The sequence below is a fragment of the Mobula hypostoma genome, chromosome 13 (assembly GCF_963921235.1).
Source record: "Mobula hypostoma chromosome 13, sMobHyp1.1, whole genome shotgun sequence".
NCBI classification, from domain to species: Eukaryota; Metazoa; Chordata; class Chondrichthyes; order Myliobatiformes; family Myliobatidae; genus Mobula; species Mobula hypostoma.
In genome coordinates, this window is record NC_086109.1 from 23,026,764 (window position 1) to 23,045,244 (window position 18,481).

The following is an 18,481-nucleotide window of genomic DNA, read 5'->3' on the forward strand; positions in this document are numbered from 1 at the left end:
CCGCACCACCCAGTGATCTAGACATTTTTACCCCAGCCTAATCACAGGATGGTTAGCCACGGACAATTAACCTACTGACTGGTAGGTCTTTGGAACGCGGGAGAAAACTAGAGCGTCAGGAGGAAACGCACCCGTTCACAGGGAGAACCCTACAAACTCCTTTCTGTAGGTATCGGGACTGAACTCCAACACCCTGAGCTGTAATAGCATCATGCTAACCAGTGTACTACCTTGACACCCCAAGTTTTCAGAGCCAGCAAAGACTGAGTAGGGCTTTATTCACTGTCAGAGGTTTTTTTTAAAAAATATGTATAAATAGGAGAACCATGGATGTGCTTACTTGTTGACTTCTGCCACAATCTCCATCTCTACCCATCACCATTCCTCACTCTACTGAGTTGTTGCCATTGCAAGAAATAGCACAACATCAGAGTACAGGACTGCCCTTTAGAATAGGGACGAGAAGGAATTTCTTGAGCTGGAGAGTAGTAAATCTGTGAAAGTTATTGCCACAGATTTCTGGAGGTCAAATCATTGCCGATATTTAAAGTGGAGGTTGACAGGCTCTTGATTAGTCAGCAGGTAACAGGGAGAAGATAGGAGAATGGGATTGAGAGGGATAACAAATCAGCCATGATGGAATGGCAGAGCAGACTCAATGGGCCGAATGGCCAAATTCTACTCCTATGTCTTATGGTCTAATTGTCTATAGAAAAAGGTAAATCTAGATGACCAGTAGCAGAGGACAGGCATGAAGAAAGCAGTCCAAAGGCAGTAAAATTTAGTCTTATGACGTGGCCCACATGGGATTTATGGGGTTAAGCTACAGTACATATGAGAAGCCAGTTATCAATATTTTCCATAAAAAAGGTGACAGGAACATTATTAAAATTCTAACCTCGACCACAGTCAAGAATATAACCCAGATGTCTGGGATCTGGAAACCATTTAGTGCATCAGGCACAAGTTAAAATCCGGTACGCGTACTGGCTGTGGTGGATGTACGCTTGTTATTTTAGGTAGGTAGCAAAAGAGGGCAGTAATAGTTAGGAGAAGTGTGCATGTAAAATTTGAAGCAAGGCAGGCGGCAAATACAGTTTGGCTGAGGAGGAGCAGATGTCTTTGGACTAGTGTTCCCAGAAGCCTCACATCATTGGGAGCTTTCCAGCTTTCACATCCAAATCTGCTATCGATTAGCTGATGGATAATCGGTTACATGATTACGTTCAACTCCATTATTTTTATGTCATCTAATTAGAAGGATGAGGTAAAGTGAATAAAATACATATGCATGAAGAGCAGTAGATCATTCAGCCTGTTTCATCAATTGTCAAGATTTGGGCTGATCTAATCTCAACCTCAAACCGACATTCCTAGCTACTGAAGCCTATACTTGCTCGAATTCCGAAGAATGAGAGGACGATCTAATAGAAGCATATAAAATTATGGATGCAATAGATGTGATAGGGACAGGAAAGTGGTTTCCACTGGCAGGTGAGACTAAGGGACATAGCTTCAAGATTCGGTGGGGGGGGGGGGAAAGAGGAGTAGATTTGGGATGGAGATTAGGAGGAACTGCTTTTTACCCACAGTAGTAAATCTGGAATTCCCTGCCATGAAAACAGAAAAGGTTATCTCAATAAATATATCCAAGACAGTTAGATAGATTTTTTGCACATCAGGGGAATTAGGATTATGGGGATAAAAGGCAAGTAGTAGAGCTGAGCCCACGGCCAGATCAGCAATGATCTTATTGGATGGCAGAGCAGACTCAAAAGGTCAGAAGGCTGACTCCTGCTCCCATTTCTTCTGTTCTTGAAGCAACCTTTTGCCTGATGGGACTTGCCTTTTCCCCAAGTCCCTGGAAGGAACTGAAAGCAGCAACTGGTACTCACATCTTCTGCATGGTCATCATGGTGCTCTGGCAGGAATCCAACTTCAGATTCAAAGTTGTAACTTGCTGAATAGTTTTTCTGCAGTCCTCTTTCAAGATTGCACTAGAAAAACAATCAATCGATTAGGACTGTCAATCAATCCAGCTACCAATTAGTTTGCCCATCAGCGTTGGCCTCTCAAATTCTATCAACCTGAAAAATCAATGAACTAGTCTATCATTTGCAACTAGATTAAAAAGCAAAGTCAACTAGCCTGAGCTCTTGTACAATTTTCCAAAGACTAAAATTTTAAAGTGGTTATAATAAAGCTATTGCAGTGAGTGCTTCCGTTGGTCATGGTTGACCATGGAAGTTCTGTTCCAGCAGTCCGTGTTGTACAAACGTTTGTACATGCAAGTCAGGGCAGTACAATATGGAGGGCAAGTTGTTGCCTATGTAGCACAGGCTCCCCCTCTCCACACTGCTGACAAATCCAAAGGAACAGCAGAGACTGACAGAGTTCAGCACCAGCAACTTCGCAGGAGTTGCCCGTCAGCACTGAATCCAATGTAGGACTGCCGAAGGGACTCCAGTTCCTGCTTCCCCTCCCCACGCTCTGGGTTGCCCCATGGCTATAGTCACAGTACAGCAGAGTTTTGAGATCAGAGTATTCCTTCTCCTAGATGTACTGCCAACCACGGCTGATGAGCCCTATCTGGCCGAAGCAACTGGTTTTAAGGCACCAGTAACCCACATTTGCCTCTTCTCCTGGCAGTAGAAACAATTCAACCAGGCTAAGTAGCTGAACCGCAGGTGAAGGCTAGGAGCTGGACTGATTGTCAGAGGCCATTGGGAGAATCTAATAGGTAGTGGGAGCTTATTCCCATTACCAACCCCAGCTACAACTTTAAGGAACCTTGCAATAGGATATTACAATAAGTTTCAACAAATATATGATGATCCAACTCATGATCCAATTCAAGTGAATTGAGATACAAGACAGCCATAGACAAGGTGGCATTTAGTTAGGCCAATTATTACTCATCTGTTCAAATATATTCTATAGCCTTGTTATTACATCCAATTGTCTCCAAGATGACTTTAAGATTTGTGCCTCCACAACTCTATGTGACTCTCCCACCACCACCCCCCCACCCCAAATACAGTGGTAATCTCAGTTGATGGACTAATTCCTGATATCAGTCCTAGAATTAACCCTTTAGTGGTTCAGGTTGGTTTTCTTCTACAACTTAATTTAAAGCAATGTTCTAGATTACCAAGAAACCTTAACTCAGGTATACAGCTCAAAAGAAACACTTCTCAGACTTCATTCCTAGGCTCTAGTACTTCAGCCTTCTCTCATTTTTCCAACCAGACACTGGAAGGAGCCTTAATATCTTGCTCCGCTTCCTGTCTCAGATCTTTTTGCTGTTCCTTGGCTGACAGAATTGTGCAATGTCTTAAGTCTGAGTCTAAAGAACAGTGCTAAATTATGTGATCTAATCTAATACCATGTGTGGTGTCCAGACTAGATGGCGAGTATCAATATGGCGACACTACAAACGTGACTGTCCCACCAGAAACCCAAGAATATTTAAATACAAAACCAATGGATCACAGTAAGCACATGAAGCCTAATTAACTTTCATCCTCTCTAGCCAGCCACCTGGCTCCAATAATCCTGGCGATTATAGTGAACTCAGCACAGGTAGAGTGTCTATTTGGGCTTACAACTCTGGACCAGATACCAGAGTCCTTTGAGGTCCACATCAGGAGTATTCAAAAGATTCACTCAGAAGCATTGTTTGAGATCTATTTTCATTCTGTTAATAAATCAGTTTGTGGTCCCAGGTCTTCCCATCTCCATAATCTCTTCCAGCCCCTAAATCTCTGCACTCCCCCCACCCCCCCACCCATTATAGTCTCTTGCCCACCTTTGACATTAATTGTTCCACCATAAGGCCACAAGACACGGAGCAGAATTGGAGCATTCTGTCCATCGAGCTTGCTTTACCATTCAATGAGGCCAATTTATTTTCCTTCTCAGCAGTACTTCCCTTCCTCCTCCCCTAACCTCTGACACCATCATTAATTAGGAACCTATTAAACTTTGCTTTAAATATACTCAATCATTTGGCCTCTACAGACATCTATGGCAATGAGTTCCACTGATTCACTATCTCCAGCTAAAGTACTTGTCAAATATATCTGTTCTAAAGGGGCAACTTTTATTCGGACTCTCCCACTATTGTATACATCCTCTCCACATCCACTATCTAGAGCTTCAAATAGTCGGTAGGTTTCAGAGATTTCTCCCCCTTATTCTTCTAAACTCCAGTGGATTCAAGCACCACCACTGACAATATGACTTTAGTTACCATGAACCCAAGTTCCACACTTCCCTCCCGAAGCTTAAAATATCTCTCAATGACAATTTTCACTTGATTACACTCTTGGCTGCTGCTTCCAAAGTTTAAATGCATTTGACAGGACTGCATAAATGTCAAGTTGTCGTCATAACCTTTTCACCAAAGCCCAAGTGTCAAATTAAAAAACAAACTCCAAATAAAGGCTTGTGACAGTTCCAACTCATAAAATTTACATTTCACAAGAGGAACAGTTCCCGTTCTCAAATTGTACAAACAGGGATAGAAACCTACATTAACTTGAACTGATGTTGCAGGACAGCAACAATATCTCTCAGTGCAGGAAAGGATATTGAAGTGAATTAGCTTTTCACCTTCTGCAGATACTCACAGCATCCAGTATAATCCCCGAAAGATTAAGTCTTGACATTTCATTAGGGATTTTGTGATCCTTAGCAGTTGGTGAACAGCACTTGTCACAGTCTGGAACAGGAAACAGACACTCAGCAGGTTCAAGCCCGGTTAGCACTTGTACAGTGAACAAACACAAGAATGAAAGAAAAAGCCAGAGTAGGCCATTTGACCCTTCATGCCTCCTCTGCATTCAGCAAGATTAGGTCTGATCTTTTACCTATGTCACTTTTCTGTACTGACCCCATGTCTTGATTCACTCAACATCCAAAAAAAATTTAGAGTCACAGATTATTGCAGCACAGAACCAGGCCATGCAATCCATCTAGTTCATGCCAATCCGATCTGTCTCATATCCACCTGCACCCGGACCATATCCCTCCAATTCATAGACCTATTCAAACTTCTCTTAAGTTTTACAATTTAACCCACATCCATCACTTCTGCTGGCAGCTTGCTCCACAGTTGTGCCACCCCTCAAGTGAAGAATATTCCTCTCACGGTCCCCTTAAATATTGTATCTTTCATCCTAAACCAATGACCTCTAGTTCTAGACTTACCCAACCCGAGGGGAAAACGCCTAATATAAAAATCACTAGGAAAGAGAGACATCTGTGATGGAGATGCATCGATTATCCTCACTTATATATTCAAGCACTCAGGACAGGCACCACACAGATCAGACACTATAAACGGTCCTCTATACCCTTGATGAGGTACAGCATAGGTCAGGTACAGATTAAACCTCCATCTCAATGGCGTGCTCCTTGGGCATTAACTATCAAACAGCAAGTCACTGAGGATCGGATTCATTTGGAACGTCTGCCTCCCTTTTGAGATTACATTCATGACGCACTCCCAATCCAGGGACAACTGGGCATGTCTATGACTAGTGGACACTGCAGGGAGTGGAATGCGTCCTTGGTACGAGATAACTTTTGCCTTTGATTTAAGGTTTTATTTTGATTAAGAAAAAAAAATACCAATATTACAAGGGAGATGTAGAATTAGGTTAAATACAGAGCAAAGGCCTTGTTAAATAGTCCCTTCAATTACAATGCACTGGAGTTTATCATGTTTGCAGTGAACAAAACTTTTTTTTAGTTGAAATTATTTTCAGAGTACAACTCTGGGGCTGGGATAAAAACCGAAGAAAAGAAAAATTAAGTGCCCCAGAGATAGACTTCGCCAAAAGGATGCGCCCAGCGATGGCCCTCAACTACAGGATATTCTAGGGATAGACCTCATCTACAGGTTATGCCCAGGGATGGACTTCTTCTAAAGTGAATATCCAGAGATGAACCTCACCCATCGGATATAGCAAGGATGGACCACCTACAGGGAATGTCCAGTGGACTTCCAGACATCCCACCCTGCAAAAACTCATTTCAGGGAGGTAGCACCCCATCCCCCGCAACCCCATATCCCCCTCCCCCTGTCGATCTCCAAGGGTGTATGTAATACTTTGTTTAGTGATTTTGTCTAACCTGTAAACCAAGTTGGGTATATGCAGCAAATGTGACATTAAAATATGTACTTATATATTATCATGTTTATTCTATTACAACTTTAAGCAAGTCTACAGGGAGTTTGGCCTCATCACATAGGACATCAATAGTGTAGCTCCTTGGCAGCTAGCTTAAATCAGGGGTCCCCAACCTTTTTTGCACCGCGGACCATGTAGTGATAAATCAATTATAACAGTGGTCCCAAACCCCCGGGCCGCGAAGAATGCAGCAGTACAGCGGTAGCCAGAACGCACCCAGCACATCTTTAAGAAAAAAGCCCAAATAATCAAGCTAATTGATTAGGTGCCGCCCAGCACGTAAATGTCGGCCCAGATCAGAGACGATGCAATCGGCAATCGCCTCTGATCTGGGCCAACGTTTACGTGCTGGGCGGCACCTAATTAATTAGTTTGTTTATTTCGGCTTTTTTCTTAAAGATGTGCTGGCTGCATTCCGGCAACCGCTGCATTCTTCGCGGCCCGGAGGTTGGGGAGCACTGAATTATAAGTCACTTATAAATCAATAGCATCATAACATTTTAAGTAACGCTTGGATATTAAACACACGGCGCATATTTTCCTCATATGAACATATAAAATCATTGCAACACACCAATATCGCTGAATCAGTGAGAGCCCTAGGCTTGTTTTCCTGCAACAACATGGTCCTATCGAGGGGTGATGGGAGACAGCGATACTCGAAGGGGGTTCCTTATGTCCAGTCTATTCCACAATTTAGTTTTCGTTGCATTCATTGCAGAAAACTCTGCTTCGCAGAAATATGTTGGAAATGGAAGCAATGTTTTTAGTGCTTTCGTGGCTATCTCAGAATATTCAGCCTTGACTTTGATCCAGAATGCCGGCAGAGATGTTATGTCAAACATACTTTTCAGCCCACCGTCATTTGCAAGCTCAAGTTGATCTTTTTCCCGTGCTGACATGGATGATTCACTGGGGACATTCACAAATGAGTCACGGACCCATTCCTTTGCACTTCGAGTCACTGATGACCTCGCGTGCGTTAAAATTCAACAGTGCGTGACAGGGAATGAGGAAAGGTGCAGCTGACTCATATCATTTCATATCACCAAATCATATTGTTTCCTCGCGGCCCGGTGGTTGGGGACCACTCTTAGCACAAAGAGAGACCAATCAGGATGCTCGCTCTCCCTCTCAAAAAAATCTATTTCCCAGATTTTGTATATAATTTCCGGGTGTTAGGGAGCCACTATCGATATGTGGGAGACTCCCGGAACTTCCAGGAGAGGTGGGATGCCTGGACTTCGCACATAGGGTACTCCAAGCACGGAACTCTCCAGAAGGATATCCTAAAGATGGACCCCAGCACCAGGATATCCCAGGGATGGATTTCATCTACAGGAAATGTCCAGAGGTGGATCTCACATACAGGTTTTCCCCAGGCATGAATCTCATCTACACAGAATGCCAAGGGATGGATCTCATCTACAGCACAAGCCCAGACACAAAACCAGCAGCTGAATTCAGATTTTCAAACCAGCACAGGATTTGCTACGCTTTTACAGCCTGGCTCCCCCAACTTGGAATAGATCCAAATGTTATGCTGAAAAGTTGTACGAGATGTTAATGAGGCCAAATTTGGAGTATGTGTACAGCTCTGGCCACCTACCACCAGGAAAGGTACCAATAATATTGAAAGAGTACAGAGAAAATTTACAAGGATGTTGCTGGGACACCTGGGTTATAGGGAAAGGTTGATAAGTTTGGAATTTATTCCCTGGAGCATAGGGGAACAAGGGGAGATTTGACAGAGCTATACAGGGCAATTGTAAGAAGGCAGGCACTTCCCAGTCTCTTCCCAGCCAGCAGGAGTCACCTGCCACCTGTTTCCAACTCTTCGCCTGCAGCCTATTTAAACCCAGCTCTCATCCACAGACTTTGTTCATCCATCCAACCAGCTAGCCTCAACCAGTTGCTCCTAGCCTTCTGTTACCTTAAGTATCCAATCTCCTGTTTTGTAGACACTCGCAGCTTGTTATGTTGCAGTTTATTTGTTTGTATTAAAATGATCGCTCACTGCTAAATCATCTCCACTGCTTTGCGTTTTGGGTTAAGCCTCCTCTACGCTTTCTGACAAGCAGGTCTCTTCCACTGGGGTTGGGTGAAACAGGAAACATTGGTCTAGCCAAGAGTGAAAAATGAAATATTCAGGGAAGCTTGTGGGGAAATTCCATTCCTCAGCGGGTGTTGCAAGTGTGGACCAAACTGGCAGAAGTGGTGGAACGGGATTGGACTGTAACGTTTAATGAAGCATTGATAGGAGGAGTCTGGAGGAATTTGGTCCAAGTGCAGATCAAAGGGACTTAGAATAACAGTTTGGCATGGACTAGTTATGCCGAAGAGCTTGTTTCTGAACTGTAGTGTTCTATGACTGTCTCTACTGTGCTCTCATACAAAGCCATTTCATCCGGGCTAGAGTTTAGTTTCAGTTCCCTCTAATGAAACACCAGAAACTAAACCACTACCTCCCATCCTCACCAATGCCCTCAATCTGCCCAAATCCTTACCACCCTCTATAATAGATCACTCATTACCTTTGCAAGATTTGCATCACTAATCAAGTCAAACTTTGGTGGAAAGGTTGGCACCTCGGCTGTGAAGAGAGAATCAGAATCAGGTTTATTATCACTGGCATGTGATGTGAAGTCTGTTAATTTAGCAGCAGCAGTTCAATGCAATACATAATCTAGCAGAGAGGGAAAAAAAATAAAACATAATAAACAAGTAAATCAATTACAAATGTTGAATAGATATAAAAATGTGCAAAAACAGAAATACTATATATTAAAAAAAGTGAGGTAGTGTCCAAAGCTTCAGTGTCTATTTAGGAATCGGATGGCCGAGGGGAAGCTGTTCCCGAATCGCTGTGTGTGCCTTCAGGCTTCTGCATCTCCTACCTGATGGTAACAGTGAGAAAAGGTCACACCCTGGGTGCTGGAGGTCATTAATAATAAACACTGCTTTTCTGAGACACCGCTCCCTAAAGATGTCCTGGGTACTTTGTAGGCTAGTACCCAAGATAGAGCTGACTAGATTTATAACCTTCTGCAGCTTCTTTTGGTCCTGCGCAGTAGCCTCTCCATACCAGACAGTGATGCAGCCTGTCAGAATGCTCTCCAGGTACAACTATAAAAGTTTTTGAGCGTATTTTTTGACATGCCAAACCTCTTCAAACTCCTAATAAAGTATAGCTGCTGTCTTGCCTTCTTTATAACTACATTGATATGTTGGGACCAGGTTAGATCCTCAGAGATCTTGACACCCGGGAACTTGAAGCTGCTCACTCTCTCCACTTCTGATCCCTCTATGAGGATTGGTATGTGCTCCTTCGTCTTACCCTTCCTGAAGTCCACAACCAGCTCTTTCGTCTTACTGACATTGTGTGCCAGGTTGTTGCTGTGGCACCACTCCACTAGATGAAAAATTAAGGTTCAGAGATCTGTGACAGCCTTCTGCAAAGTCACTTTCATTTACATTACACATTAGGTGAAGAACTTTCACATTTTGTACAAATTCAAATTGCAAAATTTTGCCTCCCCAATCATGGATAGTCTTTTGAGTGCTTCAAATTATTGCTTGTGAATATTTTAAAGAGCAATTATTTGATATTAGAAACATTACCTAGCCAACTAATAAAAGATTCTGCTTCTACTGTTCTTTGAGAAAGTGTGTTTCAAAGACTTAAGACCCAAGAGAGAAAAAAAAAATTGCCTCACTTTTCCCTTAAATTGACCCCACTTTAATCAGTGACCTTTAATTCCTCTGCACATGCATCATGTCACCACCATTTAGGATTCTACTTCCTTCAATCGCGTTCACTCTCAGTCTTCCAAATTCCAGTGATTAAAAACACAGTGTGCTCAACATTTCCTCACAAGACAACTCACCTTTTCCAGGAATTCATCTTGTAAAAGTTCAATGAAATATATTACCATTTCCTCTTAACTAAGGAGATGAATTTAGTATATAGAATTCTATAATGTCTGTTATAAATGCAGTGCAACTCCCTACCTTTGTATATAATTTGCCTGGTAGTAAACAATAGTCAGTAAGGGATGTTGCAGTAGTATAAAATGTTGGTTTGGCCATATTGTGCGCAGTCCTGGTCACCCCATTGCAGAAAGAACGTAAGTGGTTTGGCGAGGATTCAGAAGAGGTTTACCAGGATGCTGCCTCGATTACAGGCTATTAGCTGTGAGGAAAAACTGGACAGTTCTGGAGTGCTTTCCCTGCAGCACGAAGGGCAGAGTCTACAGAATTACAAGAGGCATAGATAGGGCAGACAGCCAGAATCTTTCTCCCTGGGTAGAAAGGTCAAATGCTAGCAAGCGTAGCTTTAAAATGAGAGGGGATGTGAGAATTTATTAATTTATTTTAACAGTTCCTGGAATGCACTGTGAGGGGTGGTAGTGAAGATAGTGGCATTCAGGCAGCTTTTAAAATAGGCACAAGAATATGCAGAGAATGGAGGGATATAGATGACGTGCAGTGAAAAGGGTTAGTTTAATTTGGCACCATGCTTGGTACCGGGGTTCCCAACCTTTTTTTAATGTCGTGGACCAACACCATTGAGGGGTCCATTGTCCCCAGGTTGGAAATCCCTGCTAATTGCAGATATCATGGGCCAGAGGACCTTCTCAAATGTTGTATTGTTCTAGGTCAGGATTCCAAACTTTTAAAAAAAAAAGTCATGGACGAACACCATTTTGTGTCTGTGAACCCAAGACTGGGAACCCCTATGTTAATTCTGATGGCTTTTGCACAAACCTGCTGCACCCATAAACTACTTTTGCAAATTATGCAATGTTACTTACCCACTTCCTTTGCTGGGATTGAGGTGGGCAAGAGGCTGCCACCAACTCCCCCCCCCCCCACTCCCCAAGGGCACAGCGTAAAAGTATGATGGCGACCCTTGTTGTAATCAGTTCTGAAGCAAAGGAGAATCAGTCATGAGTGCGCGAGGGCCAGGCACGTGACCACTCCAAACACAAGTAATCACTGAACTGTGCATTATCTGCCACCAGGCAGGCGGGCGGGCGGGCGCACACACACACACAGACAAACTCAGAAGCTCTGAAGGCTTGTCAAAGATCACCATGTTGCAGCCCCAATTTACAGGCAAGTGTCAGGCCCTTGTTAAATTGGATGATTCAGCTCATTTTTCCATTCTATTAGTCTTCCATTCAGGGAGATCTGTACTGTCAGAGCATTAGCAAAGGAGTGCCTCATTGTCCTTTGGACTCATCTATCGTCCACTACTTCTGCTTAACAAATACATGGGAGTAGAGTCAACTTGAAGCAGGCTGATCTTTGAGTCTGCACTGACCACCAAGCCCCAATTGACATTAATCTGACACTGATCCCATAATCCTTCCCTCATTCTCATCACTTCTCTTGGGTTCTGTTACTCACCTGCTCACTATGGGCGATTCACAACAACCAACCCACATGGCTTTGCAAGTCCTTTGAAGGTTGCACATGAACGTCACAGTATATACCACATACGGACAGGGAGAAGCGAACTAAAGTAACAAAATGGTGGCATCCTACATTCTTCCATTCACACTGCAGGGAAGGGCTGACCAGGGGAACTTATTAAATCTAATTGGTATAATAAAAAAAATATGAATGTTGACATCTGCACAAAACGAATCAAGAACCCTACATTCAAACAGACCACTTACGCTCTTTGTATACGATTCCAATGGGTGCCTTCTGCTCCTTGCTCACCAGAATGATTGGCCTCTCCTCTGTTGTTCTTGGTACCAAGTTCACCTGCTGGACCAAGTCCAGCTCCAAGCAATGCCCTTCATGAATAAACTCCTGATCGGGAGCTGGTATGTCAGTCTGTCTAAAAATGGCATCCTTCAATATATTGATTCTGGGAAAATAAAAAGCGGCAGCAACAATTTGATGCTGAGACGATGATTGATCCAACAGCAACCATCCAACTCTCTATACCCTCATGAATATCGATTTCTCCTTCCAATAAACTAATCTCCACCCCCACCCCTCTATTCCCCACTCTGACCTTTTACCTCTTCTTGCCTGCCTATCACTTACCCCTGGGTCCACTCTTCTATCAGATTCTTTCTCCAGCTCTTGACCTTTCTCACCCACCTGTCACCTTCCAGCTAGCTTCACCTGTCACCTTCCAGCTAGCCTCCTTCCCCTCCCCTCATTTTTATTCCGACATCTTCCCCCTTCCTTCTCAGTCCTGAAGAAGGGTCTCGACCTGAAACACTGACTATCTATTCATCTCCATAGATGTTGCCTGACCTGCTGAGTTCCTTCTGCATTTTGTGCATGCTGCTTTGGTCTTTTTATTGCTTGCTTTCTCTTTTCCAGTGAATTTTATTTGTTTGGTGGCTCCGCTTATGAACAGGATTGCTGCAGTGACATTCTGCCATTCAAGCAAAATTAAAACATTAAAAGAAGAAAAATCTTAAAAAGGTGGAGTGTCATCATTAACACCTCACAGTTGCACTGTAAGAGAGATGACAATGAGCACGCCAGACTGTCAGACCACTGATGGGGCTGCACAATCTCCAGTGGCAGGAGATACAGAAAGAGCCTGTTTAATCTCACAGGATCAGGGTTGATAAACTGGAGGTGGGGACAACAGCAGAGACGGAGCAGCAGAGAAGCAGAACCACAATTGGTTGTCAGGCCAGGCAATTCCACATACCCAGCAACCCGCGAGATAAAGTCAAAGTTTAAAGTAAATTAATCGTCAAAATATGCAAGCCACCTTATACTACTGAGATTCATTTCTTGCAGGTGTTCATAGCAGAACAAAGAAACATAAGAGAGACAGACAGAGAACACGAGTTGTAGAGTCCTTGAAAGTGAGTCCAGAGGTTGTGGAATCATTTCAGTGATGAGGTGAGTGAAGTTATCCATGATGGTTCAGGAGCCTTTTGGTTGAAGGGTAATAAACGTTCTTGAACCTGGTGGTGTGGTGACATCAGACTCCTCTACCTCCTAAGTGAGGAGATTGTTAATGGTGAGAAGGATAGTCTTAGGTTACTCAACGATATTGATCAGCTAGTAAATCAGATTTCTTCAAGGTTCCCATCTATCTTTTCTGCCACCTTCGTGGATCAAAGTCTGTGTTCCTTCTTGCCCCTTGGGCTCTGCTATTCATGGTCGATGCTCTGCCTTTATTACACTTCACTATGTGTATTACATTATTACACTTACTGGGATTAAACTTTATCGATCAATTATTAGTTTTACTATACCTCTGATCCCAAATGAGCTTTACCAGTCCTGTTGGTGCATATGCAACTATTCATTGCAAGCTTAATAAATCAGTCAGTTGACATTACTTTGCAAGAAGGGGTGGCAAAGTGAAGCATAACTCTATAGTACCAGCAACCCGAGTTCAATTCCTGCCACTGCTTTAAGGAGTTTGTATGTTCTCCCCGTGACCGTGTGGATTTCCTTTGGGTAATCCGGATTCCTCCCACAGTGCAAAGATGTACTGGCTGGTTAACTGGTTATTGTAAATTGTCCCACGATTAGGCAAGGGTTAAATTGGGGAATGGCTGAGCAGTGCAACTCAAAAAGCCAGAAGGGACTGTTCTGTACTGTACTTCAAGGAATAAATAGTTAAATAAATAATGCACTTCCTTTCCACAGGGGTTTCTCCAGAGGCTAAACACATTCTATGATGAGCTAGCCAAGTATTGATTAGGGCAGGGGTCCCCAACCTTTTTTGCACCGCAGACCGGTTTAATATTGACAATATTCTTGCGGACCAGCCGGCGGGCGGGGCCGAGGTGTTCGAGTAGGGTTGCCAACTTTCTCACTCCCAAATAAGGGACAAAAGTAGCAGTCAAATACGGGACACTTGTGTTTACCCTGAGAAAGACTACCATGACCATGAAGCCTTGCGCGGGCACCTGTGTGCGCATGCGTGTACGTGCCGATTTTTTTTCCTACAAATCGGTTTTGGCTAATCTTCCCGATTCTGTCAAGTGAAACTACACTGTACATACATTGTTTCTACTTTATATAGGCTGTGTATTTATCATATCATTCCTGCTTTTAACTATATGTTCGTGTTATTTTAGGTCTTACGTGTTATTTGGTATGACTTGGTAGGTTTTTTTTTGGGTCTGGGAAAGCTCAAAAATTTTTCCCATATAAATTAATGGTAATTGCTTCTTCGCTTTACGGCATTTCGGCTTACTAACGGTTTCATAGGAACGCTCTACCCTAGCGGGGGAAATATGGGACAAGAGCGGTCCCGTATAGGACAAACCAATTTAGCCCAATATACGAGATGTCCCAGCTAATACGGGACAGTTGGCAACCCTACGTTCAAGTTCAACAGTGCGTGACAGGGAATGAGGAAAAGTGCAGCTGACTCATATCGTTTCCTCGCGGCCCAGTAGCACATGCTTTGTGGCCCAGTGGTTGGGGACCACTGGATTAGGGAATGTATCCGTTACATTAGATCTGCTCTGGACATCAACACAGACTACTGTATTTACCTGAAACTGTCAGCTCTCGTCTCCTAGTGACTGGGAGTACATTGACAGGTCCATTGCTGCCTAAGGTGAACTAGTTTCACGAAGGGATACTCGAAGCAGGTCAGGAAATACAATCAACAATCAGAACAAAGTGCAGTCATCTCACCATTGGACCCAGAAAGGACTGTCATCAATCAAACTGGGCAAAGCACCGACAAGGCAACTAGATCTGTCCTCACCAACGGGCTAACCTTTGCTCCGGTCCCCAGAGCTACATCTCTGCCATTGTAGTCCTGATGAGTAGAGCATGCAATCTGAAAACTACCACCGGATACCACAGAGGTCTGCGTGGCCCTAAGAGCCAAAACTGAATATTACAAAATGAGAGCAAATGGCCCTCCAGGCAATACGACAAAACCCAGCCATCATGGTTTTACCAACAGATAAAGGAAATGCAACGGTCCTAGTGTCCTGCAAGTAAGACCACAGGAAAATCCAACACTTCCTGGTTGATCCCACCTACAGAGTTCTACAGCGGAATCCCATGGATTCGATTGTCAGGATGACCTCCGCTTTACTGAAGAAATCTGGACTCCCAGCAGACATCCGCAAGACCCTTTCACCTCAAGCGCCAGTACCACCAAGACCGTACAGGCTCTCTAAGATACAGAAGGAGGGTCCCTCCGAGACCCATTGTTGATGGGATAGATTTGCTGACTTACTACCTCGCTAAGCATTTAATGACCATGCCGTTTCCCTTCGTTGGGAGCTGAGAGCATCGCATCACGAATTCGACCAGCTTCATTAAAACAATAACCAACATCCAGCTAAATCCGGAGGACATAACGGTCAGTTTTAACGGGGTGTCCCTGTTCATGAGAGTTCCCATTAAGGACAGCTTGGATCTCTTGCAGCCAAGGTATGACAAGGGTAAGGCTGGCCTTTTTGAACACACCTTTACATCGGCATACTTCCTCTACAAGGGGAACTACTAGAAACAAATGGACGGGGTGGCCATGGAGTTCCCTTTGCTGCCGACTATTGCTAATTACTACATGGAGGACTTTGAGGAGAGGGCTCTGAGTTTGTCGCCCTTATGTTGCAAATATTTCTTCAGATATGTTGATGACACCTTTGTGGTGTGGCCAGATGGATTCCAGGCACTCCAACAGTTCCACAATTATCAGCATACCCCCAAACATTCAATTTACCATGGAGATGGAGAAGAATAGTTGCCTCCCACCCCTGGGCATTCTAATACGACGGAAACTGGACAGTAGCCTTGAACATGGTGTCTATCGGAAAGCTACTCACACGGACTTATACCTCTACAGTAACAGCTACCATCATGCCTCCCAAAGTAGGGTGGTTCTTTGTACTTCGATTAACCATGTGAAAGTATTTCAGACCCAGAGAGTCTCCCCCAGAAAATATGGTTATATACGATGTTTCTACAGAGTGGCTGCAAGGTGAAGGAAATCAATCAGGCCCTTAAAAAGGGCTGACAGAAAAACCAGGAATTCTAACAATGAGGAAGAACCCATTGCTACTGCCTGCCTTCCCTATATTTCCATGGTTTCAGGAAGGATTGCCAGGATCCTGAAGAAATGCCGGAGTGATACTATCCACAAACCCATTAGGAAGCTCAAGTCACAGCAGGTCAACAACGACCTGGAACTCAGGTTGGCTGGCATTTACAGGACTCTCTGTGAATGCAGAGTAGTGTATATTGGCCAGACGGGACGCATGGTAGAAACCCGCATCAGGGAGCACGGGAGGTGTATCCGTTTGGGTTACCTGGAGAAATCGACAGTAACAAAACACTGCATTCGCAATGGCCACAAGATTGGCTTCAATGGCACAATTGTGCTGTGCCAATGGTTTTTGGGACCACCTGGTAGAGGAAGCCATTGAAATAAAACTGGGGGGGCGGGGGAAAGAAAAGAAAAAAAGAATTTAAACAAAGACGAAGGTCTCGCTTCAAGTACAAACTGGAATTCGATTGAAAACCAGGTGGGAGAGTGGAACCCTGATTGGATGAGGACTAACCAATCAGGAGGGACGGACTACAGGGGTATAATTACCACCTGACTAGACATACCCAGGCATCATCCCTGATGAAGATGGCAGAGTTCAGCATCAAAATGGCAGTTAAAAATCGATACCTGTACCCAGCTGGAAGCCCGAGAAGAGTTTATTCATGATTCCTTTCCTTTAAAAACTGGCTAGAAAAAGTACAGGCTATATGATATACAGTAAATTAATGCATTAAATGGAATAGTAATATATAGTACACATTCCAATCTTCCCATCGGGAACCTGTCCTTAGATTTGAAGGTGACCATAGTGCCATCGCCTCAATTATCTACCCTGTTCTGGAATAGATCTTACCACTGGGTGATCCAGAACTTCTCGCCAAACCAAATCATTAAGCTTAGAAAAATGGTGATAAACCGTGATACTTACGTGTTGTAGGAATGGACATAGACTTTATGCATCGTAGCTTGCGGCAATGAGAAGATGTGGATCACAGTTCTGTGGAGGATGTCATTGGTCTCTGCAAAGAACTGGTCAAATCCCCAGCACTTGTCTTGATCGGCCTCTAGGATATTGGCGAGGATGGGAACTAGTAGAAGCCTCAAGCCTCTGGAGCAAGATTACAAAAGAGGAAAAAGAATCAAGGCTGGTGAATTATACGTAACGCAAGCTGCAGATACTATCAACAAAACAAAATCAGAAGCACAGGAAAGTAAGAATTAGAAGCAAGATTGGAGCATGTGACCTCACAGTTTGACCATTCAGTAAGATTATGGCTGCCACTTTCCCACCCCAACCACACATCTTTTAAAGCAACTGATGATCCACTGGAAGAACTCAAGAGCAAGCAGCATCTGTGGGAAGAAAGGAATTGTCGATGTTTCATGTTGAAACCCGGCATCAGGACAATTCCTTTCCTCGCACAGTATGTTGCTTGATCTGCTGAGTTCCTCCAGCAGATTGTTTGCTGTTCCAGATTCCAGCATCTGCAATCTCATGTCACTGCATCATCTCCAAAATACCTATCCTCCTTGGTCCTGATAGTGCTTATTTAAGCAACAGCCCTCTGATGACTTAATTCCAAAGGCTAGAAATCTTTTGAGTGAAGACATTTTTTTCTCATCGCTTCATAATCTCTGGTACTATTATTGAATTCGAGTTGGTTCATGGCTTAACTCAGTGAAGGTTTTATTTTTGAATAAATACCAGTGCAATGTGTCTCCAAACTTTAGTCCCTTTTTCAAACTATTATCTAGGCTTTTCCCGTTGCTGTCTCCTCTCCACTCCAGCACAACCCCTTGCTTTCCACCCTAGCGTGGTTGCCAGGCTATGTCACAGTAAACAGGAACGTAGGAGGCCAGCTATTCTCATCCAGTGAGAATTAGAAATAAGGTTTGGGTACACCCGAGCAGGAAGCATCCACAGCTACAGATCCCATTCTGCAGTTCTGACCGTTGGACGCTGGATCATCAGCCAATGGGAGTGAGTGAACGTGGAACTTTTACAATGAGTGTCACTGCATGAAAATCAATGACTGCAGCGCTCAATATCAGAGAGGTGCAGTCATTGTAGAACTTCATTACCTGGGGAACTGTACCCCAGTTATGGTCCATGTTTGTTGAACTTTCATGCCAGTGAGGATCAATCATTGTGAACTAAACACCAGTAAGAGGTAAACTCCATGGAACTATGTCGTAATGACAATCAGCCACTGTAAAACTCAGTTACTTTAAAGGTATATGCAAGAGCCTAGCTAATTGACCTGGT

The 18,481-nt window shown here is 43.7% G+C and overlaps 1 protein-coding gene across 5 annotated transcripts in view; it reads right to left on the reverse strand.

The window, feature by feature from the left end:
• The window catches only part of ikbke (inhibitor of nuclear factor kappa B kinase subunit epsilon), a 61,328-nt gene that overhangs the window by 24,745 nt on the left and 18,102 nt on the right, over positions 1 to 18,481 (reverse strand). For all 5 annotated transcript variants that reach the window (XR_010020098.1, XR_010020097.1, XM_063065451.1 and 2 more), the window contains exons 8-12: positions 17,144 to 17,323; positions 11,882 to 12,078; positions 8,732 to 8,790; positions 4,632 to 4,723; positions 1,896 to 1,997 (exon numbers count right to left, since the gene is read on the reverse strand). Coding sequence is in view for 3 of the 5 variants with exons in the window: in XM_063065451.1 (XP_062921521.1) it covers positions 1,896 to 1,997; positions 4,632 to 4,723; positions 8,732 to 8,790; positions 11,882 to 12,078; positions 17,144 to 17,323 (630 nt within the window). In the remaining 2 variants the exon portion in view is untranslated. The remainder of the gene's footprint in view (positions 1 to 1,895; positions 1,998 to 4,631; positions 4,724 to 8,731; positions 8,791 to 11,881; positions 12,079 to 17,143; positions 17,324 to 18,481) is intronic.